Source organism: Canis aureus, chromosome 24 (assembly GCF_053574225.1).
Source record: "Canis aureus isolate CA01 chromosome 24, VMU_Caureus_v.1.0, whole genome shotgun sequence".
NCBI lineage: Eukaryota > Metazoa > Chordata > Mammalia > Carnivora > Canidae > Canis > Canis aureus.
The window spans coordinates 27,504,997-27,523,967 of record NC_135634.1 but is presented as its reverse complement, the minus strand read 5'-3'; the positions used below and the strand labels follow the sequence as shown (position 1 = coordinate 27,523,967).

Below are 18,971 nucleotides of genomic sequence, written 5' to 3'. Positions count from 1 at the left end.
ATGCTCCCCTCAAAGCTTCTTCATCTCAGTAAATGGCACCCCCTCTGTCCAGCTGCTGGCCAGAGGGTGGTTCTTAATTCCTCCATCTTCTTCACACACCACATCCAAGCTGTCAGCATGTCTTGTTGGCTTTACCTCCAAAGTATATCCAAAAGCGTGTCCCAAACCCATCCACCTCCACCCACACTTCTTTCCTTCCTTCCAACCTCCCTCCCTCCCCTCCTCTCTCTTTCTGTATGTGCTACAATAGGAACAAGGTAAAAGAAAAGAAATCTCTCCTCCTTATATAGTATCTTCTTTTGAAATATTTTTATTTCACTTTTTCTAACAGCAATATAGAAACAAATAATAATAAAAAATAAGATTATAAATTGTCCATCGATTATGTAATAGCACTTGGTATTGCTACAGGGAGGAGGCCCGGGGCCGGATCAGGCCCTCTCTAGCCTCCCCAGGCTCTCCGGGCCTCTGTGATCTCTGCTGAGTCCGTGAAGGCATCACACACTGCTATGTAACGGCAGTGTCAGTGGAGACCTCGTGGTTTACACTCAGGGTCCTTGGGGATGACACAGAGGTGGGTAGATAATGAGTCAGACTGCAAATAGTACTGTGTACACGTGGGACACCAGAAGGTGGCCCCAGGATGCTGGCGATGGCACAGGTTAGGTTGCAGGTGATCCACAGACATCTCTTGATCCCCCCAACCAGGCAGGGACTTCACACAGTTGAACTGACCGGGTGAGTTAATTGTGTTTCCTGTGGGACTAAGGGAACTCCCGGACACTGGATGATGAGTCAGGGGACGCACCCGGTCTGTCCCCCTCTGCTGTCATCTCTGGTCCCCTCCCCTTTCTCCACCATCCTCGCCCCCAGATTAAATTCTCTTGGGGTGAGCTAAGCAAAAGAGAGGAGACGTCTAATCTATTCAGAAAAAGTGTTTCTTGATCTGGGCTTCCTCTCAGAGAACAAAGATGGGAAGGGACCATTAGATGACCCGAACAATAAATTGCCCAGCTGATGCCAACTCCATTGGATTGACAAAATCAACTATATCACTCAGCTTTAGTAGAATCCAATTTTTTCAATTACTATAATGACTGATTTCTGATTTTCTAGAAAGAAAAAAAAAAACCCAAAACACCAGTTTGGCATTACTTTCAGAATATGCAACGGGCTTTTTGGTGTGGGTTTTCATACGTGTACCTGTGTGCCTCTCGAGAGTGAGTGGTGTGCGCAGGCCAGCCTGCCGCCCTGCCCTCTCAAGGAGGCATCTCAGAGAAGCCCGGCAGGAACGCCTCTGCAGGACTTGGCAGTGCTTGGATGTAATCCCTGAGGAGAGAGGGCACTGGGTAGAGAAAGTCCCCTCCTTCCCTGCCTGAGGGGGAGCAGGTCTAAGGGTCCTGGCATTGCACTGAGGTCTTTTCTGTGGACCAGTCCTCTGGGCCTCAGGCTGCAGTCATTGCTCAGAGTCAGGTTGAGAATGAATTTTAGCTGTGGTGCTGGACCTTCTTTGAAGGAAGCATAAACCCTCTGGCTCTTTGAAATCACAAAAAAGAGACCAAGTTCTTTTCTAACTAGGGACCATTCATTCACATCCTCCCACTGCCAGCCCACAAAAGAAAAACAACCAATGTGAGTCAGGGTGTGTGTGTGTGTGTGTGTGTGTGTGTGTGTGTGTGTGTGTGTAAAAGTGTGCATAGGCCCCAGTAAGACTAAACAGGAAGATGAAACATGAAAGAACATCAGGACACCTTACTTCAACTATGGAAATGTGATTGGTAAATGCATGTACTGCGGGTCTACTTTCCAGGCATTGCTCTGACTTTGACCCAACTATTCTGAGTTGCAAAGTGAGAGGTACATGTAGGGGCTGCACGAGGTGGAGAGTAGAGGGCTTGGCAGTTTGTGGGTTTGGCAAAGCATTAGGACCATCTTTGGGGTTCAGGTTCATTGATATATGATTGGTCTAGGCAGTTTTAATAATGATTTAACCTGTTGATATTCTACAGCCACTAGGGAGCTATGAAACCTGAGGAAGGTCATCTCCTTCCCTGGCTTCACTTCACTCCATTATGAACAAGAAGGCTCGGCTAGGTGACGTCCAAAGCCACCTCACCCCCAGCTGGCAGGAGAACACGCTCCACGCAGCATTCTATCAGGTTAACTTTCCTCCCTGTTGAGGTGTCAGCCCTCACCTTGCTGATCTTCATGCCCGATGTCAGGGACAACCCTTTACAGTCAATTCCTTAACTACTGTACTTGAGCTACCCAATTGGCATCACCATTTGGACAAAAATCAAACAGTTGTTAACAAGTTAGCAACAGATTAGTAACAGTCTGATTCAATTAAAATTAGTCGTTTAAATTAGGCACAGAATGTCAGAGGAGGCTCAGGGTGAGCTCCTGAGCTCCGTGGAGTCTCTCTGGGGAGGGCAAGAAGGGGACAAAAGTGACGCCATCAGGAGAATTCGGAGGTGGGAAATCCACCGACACACTTGCCTGGTTCTCTCAGGCACTCCCCAAGGGGCTCTTTGGAGACTGGGATTGGTGTGTGCGGCCAGGGCGGCAACAGAGGGCATCTGTGCTTGCTCCACCCACATTCCCTGGTGTGTCCTGGCACGCGCTGGAAACAATTTACACGGTGCTGGTGGTGCCAAGGTCTAAGACTGACAGTCGCCTGGACCAGCTGCTCCCCAGAGGCGCTGGCCAGGACTGTGGGGCTGCGTCCCCAAGCCCCCACTTTGTCATTCCTTCTGGTTTTCCCTTCCAGGTGGGTCCCTGTTAGGGCTGCTAAGTCACCTGTTTACGGTGAACTTGAGCCTGTACTTAGAGGACAGCAACAGGAGATGGGTTCATCTGACACACCTAATCACCTCCTCCCTGGATGTGCAGTGTCCTTGGGGAAGCTTTCTGCAAGAATTACAGCTCTGGGGGTCCCCCTTCGGGATCCCAGATCATAGCACCAGCGATTCCGGGAAACAGGAATATGGGTGAGCGAGGGGAGGATGGAGATGTGTCATGCTGGGAGCCAGGTCTCATTGAACATCTGGATGGAGCGGCCCTTCTGCAGGACACTTTGGGTCACAGACAGTCAGGGGGTTGTTGGGCTCCACAGCCGGAGCCCCCGGGGAGAGCACCTGCTGTGGGTCTGAGGGTCCAGGTTCACCAGTCACAGGGAAGTCCTGCCTCTGGGGAGACCCACTCAGGGTAACTCAGCCTCAACTCCCTTGCCACATCCCCTCCCCGCCTCCCAAACACTCTGCTCTGCACCGCCCCCCCCCCCGCCCCCTTCCAGGGCTTCTCAGCACAGAGAGAACCTCCGGGAGTTGATGTTCATCTTGGTGACTCCGATGAGCTTGAGCGGGGTGGAGAGACTGAAGGAGGAGGCCAGCGGGGAGTCGCAGAAGAGATCGGACAGCTCGTCCCGTTCCTCCAGCTCGTAGGTGGCATCGTTGAGCATCCTCCGGTGCAGGTCACAGGTCTGCTCGATCTTCAGCTTGTTGATGTCACTGCGCAGCCGCATGAGCTGTCTGGCCAGCTGCTGGTCCTGCAGCCGCATCTCCATCTGGAAGGGAGGAGAGGAGGCGTCAGCCAAGAACGGGGCTGGGGCTTGCCGCTCCGTCGCCTCTGACAAACACACACATGCTGATTGGAGACCTGATTAATGGCTCGCATCGTCGATTGGTCCACCTGGAGATATTGGACAGTCCCTGCTCAGGAGGGTGAAAGCACACACAGAGCAAGATGACACATGGGGACAGATGGGTTTCCTAAACAATACTTTGTTGTTGTTTTTTAAAAGATTTTATTTATTTGAGAGAGAGAGAGAGAGAGAGAGAGCACACCAGCAGGGGGAGCAGCAGGCAGAGGGAGAGGGAGAAGCAGGCTCCCTGCTGAGCAGAGAGCCTGATGGGTGCTCAGTCCCAGGACCCTGAGATCATGACCTGAGCCCACGGCAGACACTTACCAACTGAACCACCCAGGCGCCCCTCCAACAATATTTTGTGCTAGGCTAGATACTATGTCTAAGTCTGTCTGGAAGAGACATATGTCAGTCCTGGCTTACTTAAAATTTCAGTCTCATTGTTTACAGATACATACAGATGGGAATGGAGCAAGAGTATAAAGGAACGCACGGGAGTGATAAGTACCAAATTCAGGAGCATGATTACCTCTGGGTGGGAAGGAAAGAAGGTGGTTGGGGAAGGTATATGAGGGCTTCAGCTGTACTGGTAATATTTCATACCTCATGCTGGGTAGTGGTTATGCTGTTATTCTTTAAACCTTTAAACATTCTAGAAGGCCTGCAATGTTTTTAAAAAGATTTTATTTATTTGAGAGAGAGAGAGAGAGAGAGAAAGCAGGGGAAGGGGCAGAGGGAGAGAGAGAGAATCCTTAAACAGACTTCCCACTGAGCCCGACACCAGGCTCCATCCCATGATCCTGAGATCATGACCTGAACTGAAACCAAGAGTTGGATGCTCAACCCACTGAGCCACCCAGGTGCCCCTGTCTGCAATATTTCATAATAAAGTTTCAAAAAAACCAAACAAATATGTAAATATATGCCAATATTTACTGAGTGTTTTACTATGAACCGGGCACTGTTCTAAGCTCTTCAGGAATCTATTAATCTGCTCAGGCTGCCATACAAAATACCACAGACTGGGAAGATTAACCAATAGACAAACTAAGATTTTTCATAGTTCTCGTGGTCAGGAAGTCCAAGATCAAGGGGTGGGCTGATGCCATCCTTAGGGAGGACCTTCTTCCTGGCTTGCAATGGCCACCTTCTTGGTTTATCCTCACATGATGGAGACAGAAAGCTCAGCTTTCTTTCCTTTCATAAGGACATCAATCACATGATGGGGGCCCCACTCTTATGACTCAAACTCTAATTACCTCCTAAAGGCACACCTCTAAATACCATCACTCCGGGGGTAAGGGCTTCATCATGTGAATTTGGAGGGGCGACACAAAAATTCAGTCTATAACGGGTATATCAACATGCTGCAACTCTAAGTAAAATCACCATCACCATCCCCCAGTTAGAGATGAAGAGACAGAAGCTGACAAAGTCAGTCACTATGTCAAGCCACAAAGGGCATAAATGGCAGAGTTGAGATGAGAAATCCAGACAATCAGTCTCCAGTGCCCAAGCCACCGACAAGGAAGTCCTGGTTCCTCTGCTACTGTTGAGGAGGGTGGGGCATGGAGCTAGTCCTGCACTCAGTGAACTAACAAAAGGCTCATGATCTTTTCGATGCCTTTTCTATTGAGGAAGGAGAGTGATAATACCCCCACACCTGGTCTAACATCTTTACAGTTTCCAAAATTCATCCTCATGCTAACTTTGTTAGTACTATACAGCCAGCCCCGAGGGATCAGCAGAGCAGGTTGGCTGAATAGTTTACAAGTCTGGAAGAATGTCAAACAGTTCTCAGTTTCACAGTGGTGCCATAGCAGAGATGGGTATTGGAGCTCACAGGATCTCCTCAGGCTCCCAGCACTTTCAATTAATTTTTTTAAAAAGATTTTATTTATTTATTTATTCATGATAGACACAGAGAGAGGCAGAGACATAGGCAGAGGGAGGAGCAGGCTCCCTGCGGGGAGCCTGATGCAGGACTCGATCCCAGGACCCCAGGATCATGACCTGAGCCAGGGGCAGATGTTTAACCACTGAACCACCCAGGCATCCCAGCACTTTCCATTAATAACCCTTGTCGGGATCCCTGGGTGGCGCAGCGGTTTAGCGCCTGCCTTCAGCCCAGGGCGCGATCCTGGAGACCCGGGATCGAATCCCACGTCGGGCTCCCGGGGCATGGAGCCTGCTTCTCCCTCTGCCTGTGTCTCTGTCCTCTCTCTCTGTGTGTGACTATCATAAATAAATAAAAATTAAAAAAAATAACCCTTGTCAATAGGACAGGGGTCCTCAGCTGCTCCTACTTGATACAAATCTGATTCCTTCTCACTGTCTACTCTGCCTGTCATTGCATGTGGCTATTGTTGTTGCGGTTTTGTGTCTTCAAGCTCAGCCACATCCTTCACATGGTGCTTGGAACCAAACTGATGTGGAGAAACCAACCCTGAGATCCCAGGGGGACACTTCCCACTGTTATGCAAGTGAATACAAATGGTCTCACTTTTCCTCTGTTAAGGTTTGGAATCTAGTGCATTGCCTCGTAGAAAAATAAGCAACTTCACCAACAAGCATTTTATCATTCTTTTTTTCTCTTTCATGTTTAAATGTATTTCTACAGATCCCCCTTCTTTCCATTTTGCAGATAAGAAAAATCAAGATAAAAAATCTTGCATGGGAGGGATGCTTGGGTGGCTCAGTGGCTGAGCATCTGCCTTTGGCTCAGGGCGTGATCCTGGGGACCTGGGATTGAGTCCCACATCAGGCTCCCTCAGGGAGCCTGCTTCTCCCTCTCTGCCTATGTCTCTGCCTCTCTCTCTGTGTCTCTCTCATGGATAAATAAATAAAAAGCTTTAAAAAAAGTCTTGCATGGGGATCAGCAAAATATTTAATGGCAAAATTGGTATTAAAGTTCATAGCCCCTGTTTGTTAGTTTCTTAATCCTTGGGCATAAAAACCCAAATTTTATTGCCAATCAGAAATTCTATTGGGGCACCTGGGTGGCTCAGTTGGTTAGGTGTCAGACTCTTGATTTTGGCTCAGGTCATGGTCTCAGAGTCCTGGGATCCACGCTCAATGGGGAGTCTGCTTGAGATTCTCTCCCTCTCCTTCTGCCCTCTCTCTCAAATGAATAAGTAAATCTTTTTTAAAAACTCTACTGATTTAGAACAGCACCAAATTAATGATGGCTTGCTCATCACAGGGCAGTTGGCCATTCATTCATTTGTCATGGAGCTTGGAAGTGGGCTAGATGTTCATTGGTCATGCATGGAAGTGGGCTAGGCGTTGTCTAAAACCCTTCTGAAGGAGATAGTGGTCAAATTTGTCTGAAAGACAGTGCCAGCTCACGCCCATTGCTTTATTTAATATGGTCTTCGAGGAGTCTTGATTGAACCACTTCTCTGGGAGTATTTTATCATTTGAAGATAGAGCTCTTTGAAAAGATGGGAACTTCATGGTTTTGATTTAAGCTTTGGCCCCGAGATTGGATCTGAGGTCTGAAAAGATCCTTAAGGTCGGAGAATTTCAGGTTTGAGCAGGTGTCTAGGAGTATCTGTGAGATGTGGCCCGTAGGGGTGCCTGATAGAAGAAAAGGTCTATTTTCCTATGGCCAATAGATCAAGTCAAAGGTCAGAGAACAATTTAGGGTTGAAATCCCATCAGAGTTAGCGGGAAAGAGGGGTGAGAGTAAGCATATGTCCAGTTCTCTTTGACTGGCCCAAGGCCACCTTGGTGAAGCCACTTCACAGACTCATTCAGCTTGGACTCATTTGACTCTGCATAAGAGAATCAAGAGAAATAAGACCATACTTTCAACAGGGCTGAGGATTCTGGCCATTCGACTTGTTTGTACTCCCAAAGGACCACGATGGGGGATGGGGAAGGGGCTGTTTTCCCTGCAGACCCTGGTTCTGAGGGCGCCTCAGTGTTAGTATCTGCCCTACGAGTCACTCGGAGTATGTATTTTGTTACGACCCCTGAACGTAAATCAGCCACTGCATCTGATGCTCAGAGAAACACTGTTCCAATGCCACAGGGAAAACCGGCTGTGTTGGTCCTATTCTCACTAAAGGATTTCCCAAGGGTGACTTGTACATTAATTTGAGGTATTTCTGCCCTGCCTTATGAGGTAACTACAGGGGAGGCCTGGGTGGCTCAGCGTTTTGGCACCTGCCTTCAGCCCAGGGCGTGATCCTGGAGTCCTGGGATTGAGTCCCATGTCGGGCTCCCTGCGTGGAGCCTGCTTCTCCCTCTGCCTGTGTCTCTGCCTCTCTGTCTCTCTCTGTGTCTCTTGTGAATAAATAAATAAGATCTTTAAAAAAAAAGAAAAAAAAAGAAAAGAGCTAACTCCGGTAATCAGGCCGAATCTATACAGAAATGAACTCCCATTGCTAAAAATTAAAAATAAACAAAATTAAAAAACCTAAGCAAAATGTGCAGATTCCCCACCCCACTCCCAACACACCACCTAGAATTTTTCTTTCGTTTTTTTCATTGTGGCAAAATACACATAACCCAACATTTTTACCATATTAATCGCTTTTAAACATACAGTTCAGTGGTGTTAAGCATATTCTCACTGGTATGCAACCATCCCCACCATCCACCTCCAGACCTCTTCATCTTTTAAAACTGAAACTCTGTCCCCATTAAACAACTCCCACCCTCCTTCCCCTCTCAACCACCATTTCACTGTCTCTGTGAATTTGACTGCTTGATGTACCTTATATAAGTGGAATCATACAGAATTGGTCCTTTTGTGACTGGCTTATTTCACAAGGTTCATATAGCTATGAGGCTTTTTAGAAATTAAACCTTTTCCAGATATGTTTAGTGAACATATGTCTTTGCTGATCCTGTTACAGTGAGTCAGGCCCCCCTTGCTTTTTTTTTCTGCTCTGCCAAGGAGGCACTCAGGCAGCTATGATCTCATGCCCCATCTCCTGCCACATACTGTCAGGTGAAGTGTCAACTAACGTTATTACTTCACTGCATCTGCTCACAGCTCTAGATGAGAGGTATTTCAGTCTGTTTTACAGAGGAGGAAACCAACTCAGAGAAGTTAAGGGACTATCCAGGATCGGCCAGCCGGGGCATGGTGCCCTTGGACCACCCCAGGCCCCTCAGAGCCCAGAGCTGGTGGCCCTTCCATGGCTTCTGCTTACCTGGAGCTGGGCTGGATCCCAGAGCCCAATGAAGTGGGAAATCCTCTGTTCTGGGGTTTGGATCTGGGTTCCAGTGGAAGCCCCTCCTCTTGAGCTGTGTGGCCTTGGGTGAGTCACTAACACTCTCTGAACTTCTCTGTCTCTTCATCTAGAGAGAAGGGACACTGTCTTTTCCAAGGACTACGAGAAGCACGGTAGATAATAAGTGGCATGCCAAGTGAGCTGAACGCTGCCAGTCAGACAAAGGTAAGAGGTTCACCGGTTAAGCTCTTTCTCTCCAAGCCAAGGTGCAGAACGTGGAAAGTGGCCAGAACCTCCCACTTTTAAGACTTTATTAAAGAAACTGAGACGCTGGCCCTAGGTCACCCTGGGCCCGCTGACTCAACCATCAGAGTATGGGTTAATGTTCTCCCTGGCAAAGGCTCAACTGTAGGACGTGCCGATTTCTAATCCCCCTCCCAGGGTGGCCTGTTGTTCCAGCAGAATAAAGGCGCTTGCTGGATTCTCAGAGGCGCGCCTACAATTCCAGTAATCCTGTAATTAGGGCAGAGTGCTCGGTGAAAGGGGAAGAAATGGCAGCGTGTTGTGGCCATCAGCCCACTGTGGTGACAGGGCGTGTTCCTATCAGATGAGGAAGCTCACGAAAGAGGTGGCCAATGGGTGACTTTGCAGCAATGGCCATGCACGGCTGTCGCCAACGCAGGTAGGATGGCCAGGCGAGGAAATTCACACAAGTACCTCATGTGAGAGTGATCTGCTCTCAGGGGGAGTTAGAAGACGGGCTGACTTCTGCCTCTGAGTCGGGTGGAATAAAAACAAACATTGCCTTCAACTGATGTGGAGAACAATATGGCAGTCCCTCAAAAAAATTAAACAGAGAATTACTACATGACCCAGCAATTCCTCTTGGGCGTATCTCCCTGCAGGAATTGTAAGCAGGGGCTTGAACAGAGATACTCGTGCACTTGTGTCCGTAGCAGCATTATTCGTAAGAGGCAGGAGGTGGAAGCCACCCACGTGTCCACTGATGGATGTACAGATCAACGAAATGCGGCCTGTCCATACAGTGGCATGTTATTCAGCCATCCTGGCGTACGCTACAGCACGATCTGTAAGTGAGAGACTTGCCACTTACATGACGAATCTAAGTAGTCAAACTCAGAGAGGCAGAACAGAGAATGGGGGTTGCCAGAAGCTGGCGGGGGGGGGAGAAAGAGGAGAATGGGGAGTTAGTGTCTTCTGGGGACAAAGTTTCAGTTGGGGAAGAAGAACTCACTTCTGGAGATGGACAGTGGTGATGATCGCACAAGACTGGGAATGTACCTAATGACTTGTATGCTTAAAAATGGTTACATGGTAATTTTACATTTTATATATGCATTTATATTTATATTATATACACACACATATATATTACCACAATTAAAGAAACAACAAAAGCTAAAAATTAGGGTGATCACCACGATCACCCAAGGTTTGCCCAGAACCTTCCTGGTTTTAGCTCCCCAAGTCCCATATCCTAAAACCCTCCCTGATCTGGGGCAAACTGGGGTGCTTGGGGAAGAGAGTGTTTTGTTCTTAGGCAACGGCCCCTGCAGCATTTGGGAGAAGCGGCATTTTGGGGGCAATCTGGATGATTTGCTTCCTTCCTCAGTGCCCGTTGTCCACTTGCTCTGTGCTCACTTGCTCAGTCTAAAACACTGATGTCTTGGCATTCCAGGGAAGACAGCATGTCAGTGTTTCTTTTAATACTTAAAAATGCGAGGTTCTGGCTAATACCTTTATTCCTAGTTGCCAATGGAACGTGCTAGGACACTTTCTTGGGTCTGCTCTCTGCAGGTCTAAAATGCCCTGAAGTTTTAAGGACTTTGAAAAAAAGACAAAAATCACATAACTAGCAGACGGTCAGGAGCACAAGAAGCCATTCCTCTGAACACAACTTTGCCCCAGCAGCTGGTGCTTCCTCAGATGAGTACTAGTATATGGCCTGTGGACACACCCTCTTCTCTCCAGCACCTGGCCTCCCTGCAGCCCTGTTCCTGAGCTGCTTCATTTCCATTCCCTAGTCCTTCACTTTCTGCGATCTTGCACCTTTCCCCCTGAAAATTTGTTCTCTTAATTTGGAGAAACAACAAGATGGGGACAATGGCTTGAGACACGGCCCTGTGCACACCTGCAAGCACATTTGGGGCAGAGGTTTGCAAATCTATCTCTAAAGCTCACCCCAGAGAACCCCGTGCGCCCAGGGCAAACCAGAGAAGCTGCGAATGAGCTGGATTGAGGCTTGTTGGGATTAGCACAGATGCAGGAAGACAGAAGGAATCCTGAGGTGATCAAGGGCATTTCGTTTAGCCCCCGTTTCTGAGGCTCAGATCTAAGGCATCCTAGCCCAACTGTCACAATTACCCTCTGACTGATGTTGAAGAGAGACTGAGTATAAAATCCAGGCCGTTCTCTCAGCCGTGCATGAAAGGACGGAATGCGCCGTATTCTCTATGAGACTGAATGCTTGAAACTTGGAAATGGTTTGTGTAAGCTGTCTGATGATTTATATAACTTCACCAAAAGGTCCAGCTTATTGTTTTAATCAGTGCTGTGTAGGAACACACTTAGAAGCCTGGAGAAAATATTATTCATTATTTGATCATTGGTTTGGCCTCTGAGAAGGAGCCAGAATAATACTGTTAGGAAAGCAAGCAAGTGGTGTCATTGAAATGTGCTGCTAGAGGCAACTTTAGGGTCCGGGAAAAAAAAAAAATTAAAAATTTTTTTCCAAACACCTCTAGAAAGCAAACTGTTCATGGACTGATTTTCAAGCAAAGCTGTTGACTCAAGTGAAGGTTTCTCAAAGGTCTCTATTTGGGCGGCGACAGACCACTCTGCCCGGCAAAGTAGAGGCTGCAGTCACAGCTGCCTCTCTGCAGGTGTCAGGCTGTCCCTGCCCCAGGCTGTGGGTGGGCAGAAGGACACCGTGGCTCTCATCCCCTGGGCAGAACATGACTAGGCTGTCTGGGCTTCTCCGAGGCGCTCTTGTGCTCTCCTTGGAGCCCCTATCTGCTGGGAGGGAAAGTTTGAGCAGAGCCCAGAGCCAGGGAAGATGTGCCTCAGACCCTGTCCGGGACCGTCTGTCCTCTGTGGCAAGAGTCAAGCTCTTTTTTCTTTTCTTTCTTTCTTTCTTTCTTTCTTTCTTTCTTTCTTTCTTTCTTTCTTTTCTTTCTTTCTTCTTTCTTTCTTTCTTTCTTTCTTTCTTTCTTTCTTTCTTTCTTTCTTTCATAGATTTATTTATTTATTTATTTACTTACTTACTTACTTACTTATTTGACACGTAGAGAGAGGCAGAGACATAGGCTGAGGGAGCAGCAGACTCCCTGCCGGGAACCCGATAAGAGACTCAATCCCTGAACCCCAGGATCATGCCCTGAGCCAAAGGCAGACACTCAGCTTCTGAGCCTCCCAGACATCCCTCAAGTTCTATTGCTATGATAAGGTCTTTGATTTTCCAACTTGGAAGGTCCAAGGCCAAACTGAATCTTTACCCATGAGGCTGGCACATAGAGTGATGCACTCTGAATAGCCCCCAGATCTGTCCCCAGAGGCTCTGGGTTCCAGTTTGCTTTGTGTGACCCCTAAATTCATATGTTGAAACCCTAATGCCCAGTGTGATGGCATCTGGAGGTGGGGCCTCTGGGATGTGCTTAAGTCATGAGGGATGAGCCCTTGTGAATGGGATGATGAATGCTCTCATAAGAAACTCCAGAGAGCGACCTCACCTCTTCCACTATGTGAGGACTCAGCGAGAAGTCTGTGACCCAGAAGAGGGCCCTCTGCTGACCATGCTGGTCCCCTGACCAGAGACTTGCAGCCTGCAGACTGTATCAGATGGCTGTAGCTGAGAAGCTACCCAGGCTGGGGTATTTTGTTGCACCAAAAGACTCAGATAGTTCTAGATCAGCCCCTAATGAGATGAGTGGCTCTGGGCAGCGATGTGACCCCTTAATGGAGAGGGGATGCTGATCACCTTCTCCTAGCCAATAAGGCTGCATCCTGGATATGAGGCGGGCCTGGAAGCTGTACACCTCAGAAAGGATTCCTGTATCCTTGAGTGGGAGCAGAAGAGATGGGTGCTGTTGCTAGGCTGGGAAGGACAGCCAAGACTGGCATGCCCACAGTCACCCCACACCCCACATCATGGGTTCCTCCCTGCTTCCCCCCCGCCCCCCGCCCATGTTTGCACTGGCCCCTACACTCAAGAGGCTGATGGACAGGTCTCCTCTATTCAAACCTTTCAAAGGCCCAACCAACCCTCCTGGCTCTCCTGCTCCCTCCAGCCTCAACTCCCCTCCACAGCAGTCATACTGGGTCCTTCTTCCCTCCCCTAGAACCATCCCATCCTCCTTGCCTCCATACCTTACAGGTTGGGTGACACTCACCACCATGGGTGCTTCCTACCACAGCACCTACACAAGGCATTTGTTGACTCATCTGTCTCCCCGCCAGGTGGTAAAACACCAAAGAGGAATGACTACTGTGCCTGGTGCATAACTCTCATGCTCAAAAGCCATTTGTTGAATGTATGAATGAATGAATGAATGAATGAATGAATGAAGTCAATGGACAATATCTCCCCAGAGCCAGGTTTTCATTTTCTACAGCTGGGACAATCCTAGGGGACCTTTCCTGACTTCCTCACCCAGGCTGCCCTCCAGGCCTGTGGGGAGGCAGTGAGTAGAATGAACAAAGCCCTGGCTTGTGGATTTGAAGTCCTTCATTTACCACTCACCGGTGGTGCTGCTCTGGGCAAGTTGCTCAAGTTGTCTGAGCTTCCATTTCCTTATCTGTGAAATGGGCATAATAATAATACCTGCTCTGAGAATTACATGAATAACACATATATAAGACACTCTGTATAGGATGTGAGGTTCCATAAGTGTTAGTTTCACTTTATCCCCTAGAACTGCAGAGCTAAGCAGTTAGTTATTTCCCGTATGACACTCTTACCTCTCTCACTAAGTTACTGGGGTCCTTGAGTGACTAGCAGAGCTAGTCACCAAATCATGCTTCCCACACACTTTGCAGATGATTACTTACACCTGACACCTGTGTTGCTCTTCACGCTTAAGCCCAGTCCCGTGGGATTGGCAGGGTGGCATTAGCATCCCCTTTATCACCTGGCTTATCTGTGTCCACTCATAATGCCAAAGCATTTTGGGATTTGAAATGGAGGCGGAGGTCCTTAGCTTGGCCAGTGTGCATGGGCCTTCCCCAACTTCTTGGCCACTGCCCTGGACAGCCAGTGGGGGTGCCTTGTGGGGCCAACAGCTAGTCCTAGGACTGTGTCACTCATGCCAGGCTGCTGGAGCAGGGCCTCCAGCCAGACTGCAGGGAGGGTGGGCCTCCTTGCCTCTCTGAACCAAGACGCTCTGCTGGGCTGTCTCTGGGTGAGAGAGCTGACAGAGAGGAGAAGAGACACCCCTTCCTCCCCTCCCCACTGCCCCACCATGGGGACTGTGTTTCTACTCTACCATGAGCTCCTTGCACTGCCTTCAGATTGTTCCTACTGGGAGCATTAACTATCCCAGGCAGGGATTGTGCCTCCTTAAGAGATTGCCTGGAGATCAATCAGCTGTGGCCAGGGCAGTTGTCAATTGAATGAAAGACGAATGAAGGACACTGAGGCACCCTGACTTCCTTCCATGAGAGACCCCTAGAGCACCAGTGTTGGGACTTCTAGATTTCTCCTGGATTCTGGGCTTCCCAGCTTGGAAACTGCTAGAGTGGGAGTTCCACACTGGTGCTGAACAAGCCCACGAACCAGCCAGAAACACTACTGACCACGAGTGAGGGGGAGCCTCTTGTGGGACAGGGGCTCTCTAGAACTGGGGCTTGTATGAGTAATCAAGGCTCTCATGCACCTGTAGTTTCTATCTATAGATTCTCACTGTGCCTTCAAGAGGAAGTGAAGCCCATCTCTTCTCTGCCCCACCTTCCAGGCGTGATTGAGGCCGTTTTGCTCTCCAAAGTCATTTCACACTCCATTAACCCTGGAGCCTGCCTCCTTAGGAAGAACAGATGGTTTGGCCTCATCTACCTGGGGGAACTCCGCAGCAGCCTTGGGGCCTGGTGTGTGTGTGTGGGGGGGTGGTGGTGGGGGTGTGTATGTGAACTCAAAACCCACCTAAGGGGGGTATTTGCAGTGCCTGGGAAGCGGCTATGAGCTAGCTCCGGATCAGAGTCCAGAGTTAGGGCAAGAGTCAGGGCTGCACCCCTCCCCCACAGGTCCCAGGGGCTTAGTAAGGTCACCAACTGCTGAGTACTGTGCAGTGTGGCCCGAGGTGGCCCCGTGGGCTGCTGGCAGAGTGAGAGCCCGGGAGCGGGTGGGCTGGGGAGGGCGGGGCCCGAGTCTGTGACAGCTGATGGGTGGATGCTCCTGCATTTCTCCGCATAGCATCTTCCCCCTTTGGACAACGAGGGTGATGGCTCTTAGCTCCTGGCTGCCGTAGCATCTGGGGGGTCTGCGCATCCTGCTGGCTAGCACTGTCAGAAGGAGCCCTAGGAGAGGGGTCCTCAGGCGCTGGTGCATGCCTGCCCTGCGGGGGGCAGTGGGGAGGCAGAGAAGCCAGGACCTCGTACTGGCCCCGCAGCTCCTCCTCCCCGCTGGGGTCCTGAGCGGCCTGCAGGCTCCGCTGGCCCACGGCGGGCACCCCGGGCTCCCGGGGCCCAGGCCCGTAGTGCACAGCCCTGCCGGGGGCTCAGCCGCCTTGAGTGAGCCTGTCACCTTTCCCTGGGATTTGCTTGCTTACAGGCTGTGTCTGGCTCAGGCCTATGCCCAGGGACATGACCAACAATAGCCGTGGGCAGTGCTTGTTCCTTTGTTGTTGTTGTTTTTCCCCTGGTAGCAGCTTGGGGACTAGGTTGGGTCCTGAAGCTTATAAAATAATACATCCCTCAGAAAGGGGATGTTCAGGGGCTCCTGGGTGGCTCACTGGTTGAGCATCTGCTTTCGGTTCAGGTCATGATCCCGGGGTCCCAGGATTGAGTCCCACATCGGACTCCTCACAGGGAGCCTGTTTCTCCCTCTGCCTCTCTCTCTGCATCTCTCATGAATAAATTAAAAAAAAATTTTTTTTTTTAAATAAAGGGGATGTTCAGCCCAAGGGCATGTCTTAGTCTTGAACAGTCCCTTCTGAACCTCTGTGCCATGACACCCAGACTTCATATTAGAATAATGAAGACTTCTCAGAGAGAGAAGGGAGTTCTTGGAAAAAGTGCAAAATCGAGTGAACTCTGGAGAACAGCAAGCCTAGAGTTCCAGGAATTGAAAGAGTGTGTTGAATGAGCCTAAAACGTCATGAAATACAAAGTGGATTCATGCTCATTTGATCACAGGAGCAATTGATTGTGCAGCAGCTGTTCAAAGCAGGGGTTCCGAGGTCGGACAGACCTGGGTTCAAACCCCTGCTCGACTGGTTGGTCTTGGCTAAGTTACTTTACTTCAGTTTTCCCACCTGCAAAATGGGGACGGTGCCTACCTTAAAAGAGCGCTATATTACATGATGTGATGAATATAAATGTGCACAGTCCATTTAGTACATAGCACCTGACTATTTCGATAAATATTTATTATGTATGTTCTGGCAGGGAGGTATTTATTAAACCCATTTTGCAATGACAAAACCTGGGTCTGGGTTAATTGTTTTCCTAAAGTCACACAGCTAGGATATAGTAGAACCTGACTGAAAGTCTAGTTTAGTTACAAATTTTATGTTTTTGCTTCTCCGCCTGTGACTGGTTAGTGACCTAGTTGCCTTAGAATCACCCTCGGGCACTTGTTAAGTTCCTGATACCACCCCAGATTTATGGAATCTGAATTTCCACGAAGGGTTGAGAAGGATCTGAATTTTTAACAAATGCTCTGGATGCCTCTTCCAATAGTTACTACACACTAACATACTGCATAGTTATAACTGGGCGGGTGCACATCAGAGGAATTGGGTTTTCCTTATTCAAGGAAAAATGTGAATGGAAAATAAGGAGCAGCCTAATGTCAATCACACTTAACGACATGGATTTGTTGCTGAAGAAGGTAGGGATTTGTGTATTTCTGTTTGGTTAATTTTACTGTACACTGTGCCTGGCGCACAGTGACTGCTCAGCGTGCACCTCGGCTCCCCGAAACATTTTGGAACTGTATTTATTTTACCTCTAGTATAGCTCTTGTCACACCGTGTCATTGTGTTTTGTGTCTGTCTCCTCCATGAAAGGGGGAACCCCATAAACTCAGGAATCCTGTCCCAGTCACCCTGGCCCACCACCTGCACCCAGCTCCTAAGCTCAAGCACTCCATGAACTCTGGCTATGCTGGATGAACCGACGGTTGAATCAAGGGACCCCCCCTCCCCCAGCCTGTCTCCTACAGCCCCAGGATTGCCTTATGCTCTATTCTGGTTGGGTACCATCATCAAGCCTCTGCTCCTGTCTCCCATCTCCCACTCCTTTCTTTTTCTTTTTTAAAAAAATGTTGTATTTATTTATTCATAAGAGAAACACAGAGAGAGGCAGAGACACAGGGAGAGGGAGAAGCAGGCTCCCTGAGGGGAACCTGATGCGGACTGGATCCCAGGACCCCAGGATCACGACCTGAGCCGAAGGGAGATGTTCAACTGCTGAGCCACCCAGGTGCCCCTCATCTCCCCCTCTTTTCAACTGCCAGACAGTCAAGGGAAGGAAAGAGGCAAGACCAGATTCTTGGAGTCGGCTTCATCTCACTGGCCAATGGTCCCCACCTCATCGGCTCTCACTGTAAGTAGGGAATTTGGGGGGATCCAGGACTCCCTTATCTTAGTCTAGGAGATTCTATGCCTTTTTTAAGACCTAGAGATTACAAGGTGAGGAATGTATACCAGTTACATTGACAAGACAGAGGGGAGCTTGAAACCTTTCTTTCGTCTTTTATTTTTAAATCTTTTTTCTTCCTAGTTGTATGTAATGTATTCCTATTTTGGGACTCTCAGGAGCTACTGAAAAGTCCAAAGAATGATACTGGGACCCAGGAATGAACGTCACTGATGTTTTGTTTGTTTCCTTTGCTGGTAGCTCTGTTTATAAATATTTGAGTAACTGCTGAAGGGTTACTAAAGTGTGTGGCTAGATGAACAGAACAGTCTTAACTCCTGCAGGTTGCTCCTGCCAGACAGGCTGAAAGCCCCAAGTTACACTGAGAAGACTTAGAGCCGGGCAAAGGAACACCTGGACTAGAAACTCTGGGGACTCGGACCCCAGCTCAGCCAGTCCCTCGCTGAATGGTTCTGAGCATACCCTTATCATAATATGGCCAGAGCTGTCCCTGTCGCCACTACCGGGTGGTTATGAGGTATTGCTAAGAACTCTCTGTAATCCTTTGCATGTGTCCTGTTCTGTAATTAGCAGGGTTTTAAATACAGGCTTTTGAACAACTCCTGGCTCCACAGACTAGCACTGAGTGCCAGTGCCTATACCTAGTACAAAGGTAAGTGCTCTGGGGGCTCCTGGATGGTTCAGTGCTCAGGGAGTGATCCCAGGGTCTTGGAATCCAGTCCCACATCGGGCTCCTCGCAGGGAGTCTGCTTCTTCCTCTGCCTATGTCTCTGCTTCTCTCCCTGTGTCTCTCATGAATAAATAAATAAGATCTTAAAAAAAAACAAAAACAAAAAAATGGTAATTGATCTGGATCCAGAGCCAGGAGATGTGGGTCTAGGTCTTGGTTTGGCCATTTCCTTGCCTATGACCTTGGGCATATGGGCAAGTCACCTAAACTCTCTGATCTCAGGCTTAGCATCTTTCTGAGCCTCAGGCTTCTCCTCTGTAAAAATGGGAATAGCAAGTACCTCCAAGCCTTCTCCCAGGATGTTGTATATAAAAGTGCTTTGGGGACCATGCCATGCTCCTTAGATGGGAAGTATTACCATGGCTGTGATCAGATGATGCTCGGTGCATTCGGCTGTATCATTCAGCAGAAATGGATCATGCTGGCCTTGTTGGCCGTGCCTGGGATGCATCAGCCACATGCTTGCCAAGCGGGCAGCACAGGCAAGAGAGGCTTAATCAGGAGAGGCTGAAATCAAGCTGCAGCCACAGAGGGGCCAGCCGAATTCAGGTCCATGACCTCCTGCCATGGCAGCCCCTTG

The 18,971-nt window shown here is 49.0% G+C and overlaps 1 protein-coding gene across 2 annotated transcripts in view; it reads right to left on the bottom strand.

Annotated features, from left to right (window-relative positions):
• Positions 1–294: 294 nt before the first annotated feature.
• FAM167A (family with sequence similarity 167 member A) overlaps positions 295–18,971 on the bottom strand; it is a 47,669-nt gene continuing 28,992 nt past the window's right edge. For both annotated transcript variants that reach the window (XM_077868631.1, XM_077868630.1), the window contains exon 4: positions 295–3,565. In XM_077868631.1, coding sequence (XP_077724757.1) covers positions 3,302–3,565 — 264 coding nt within the window. In that variant the 3' untranslated portion in view covers positions 295–3,301. The remainder of the gene's footprint in view (positions 3,566–18,971) is intronic.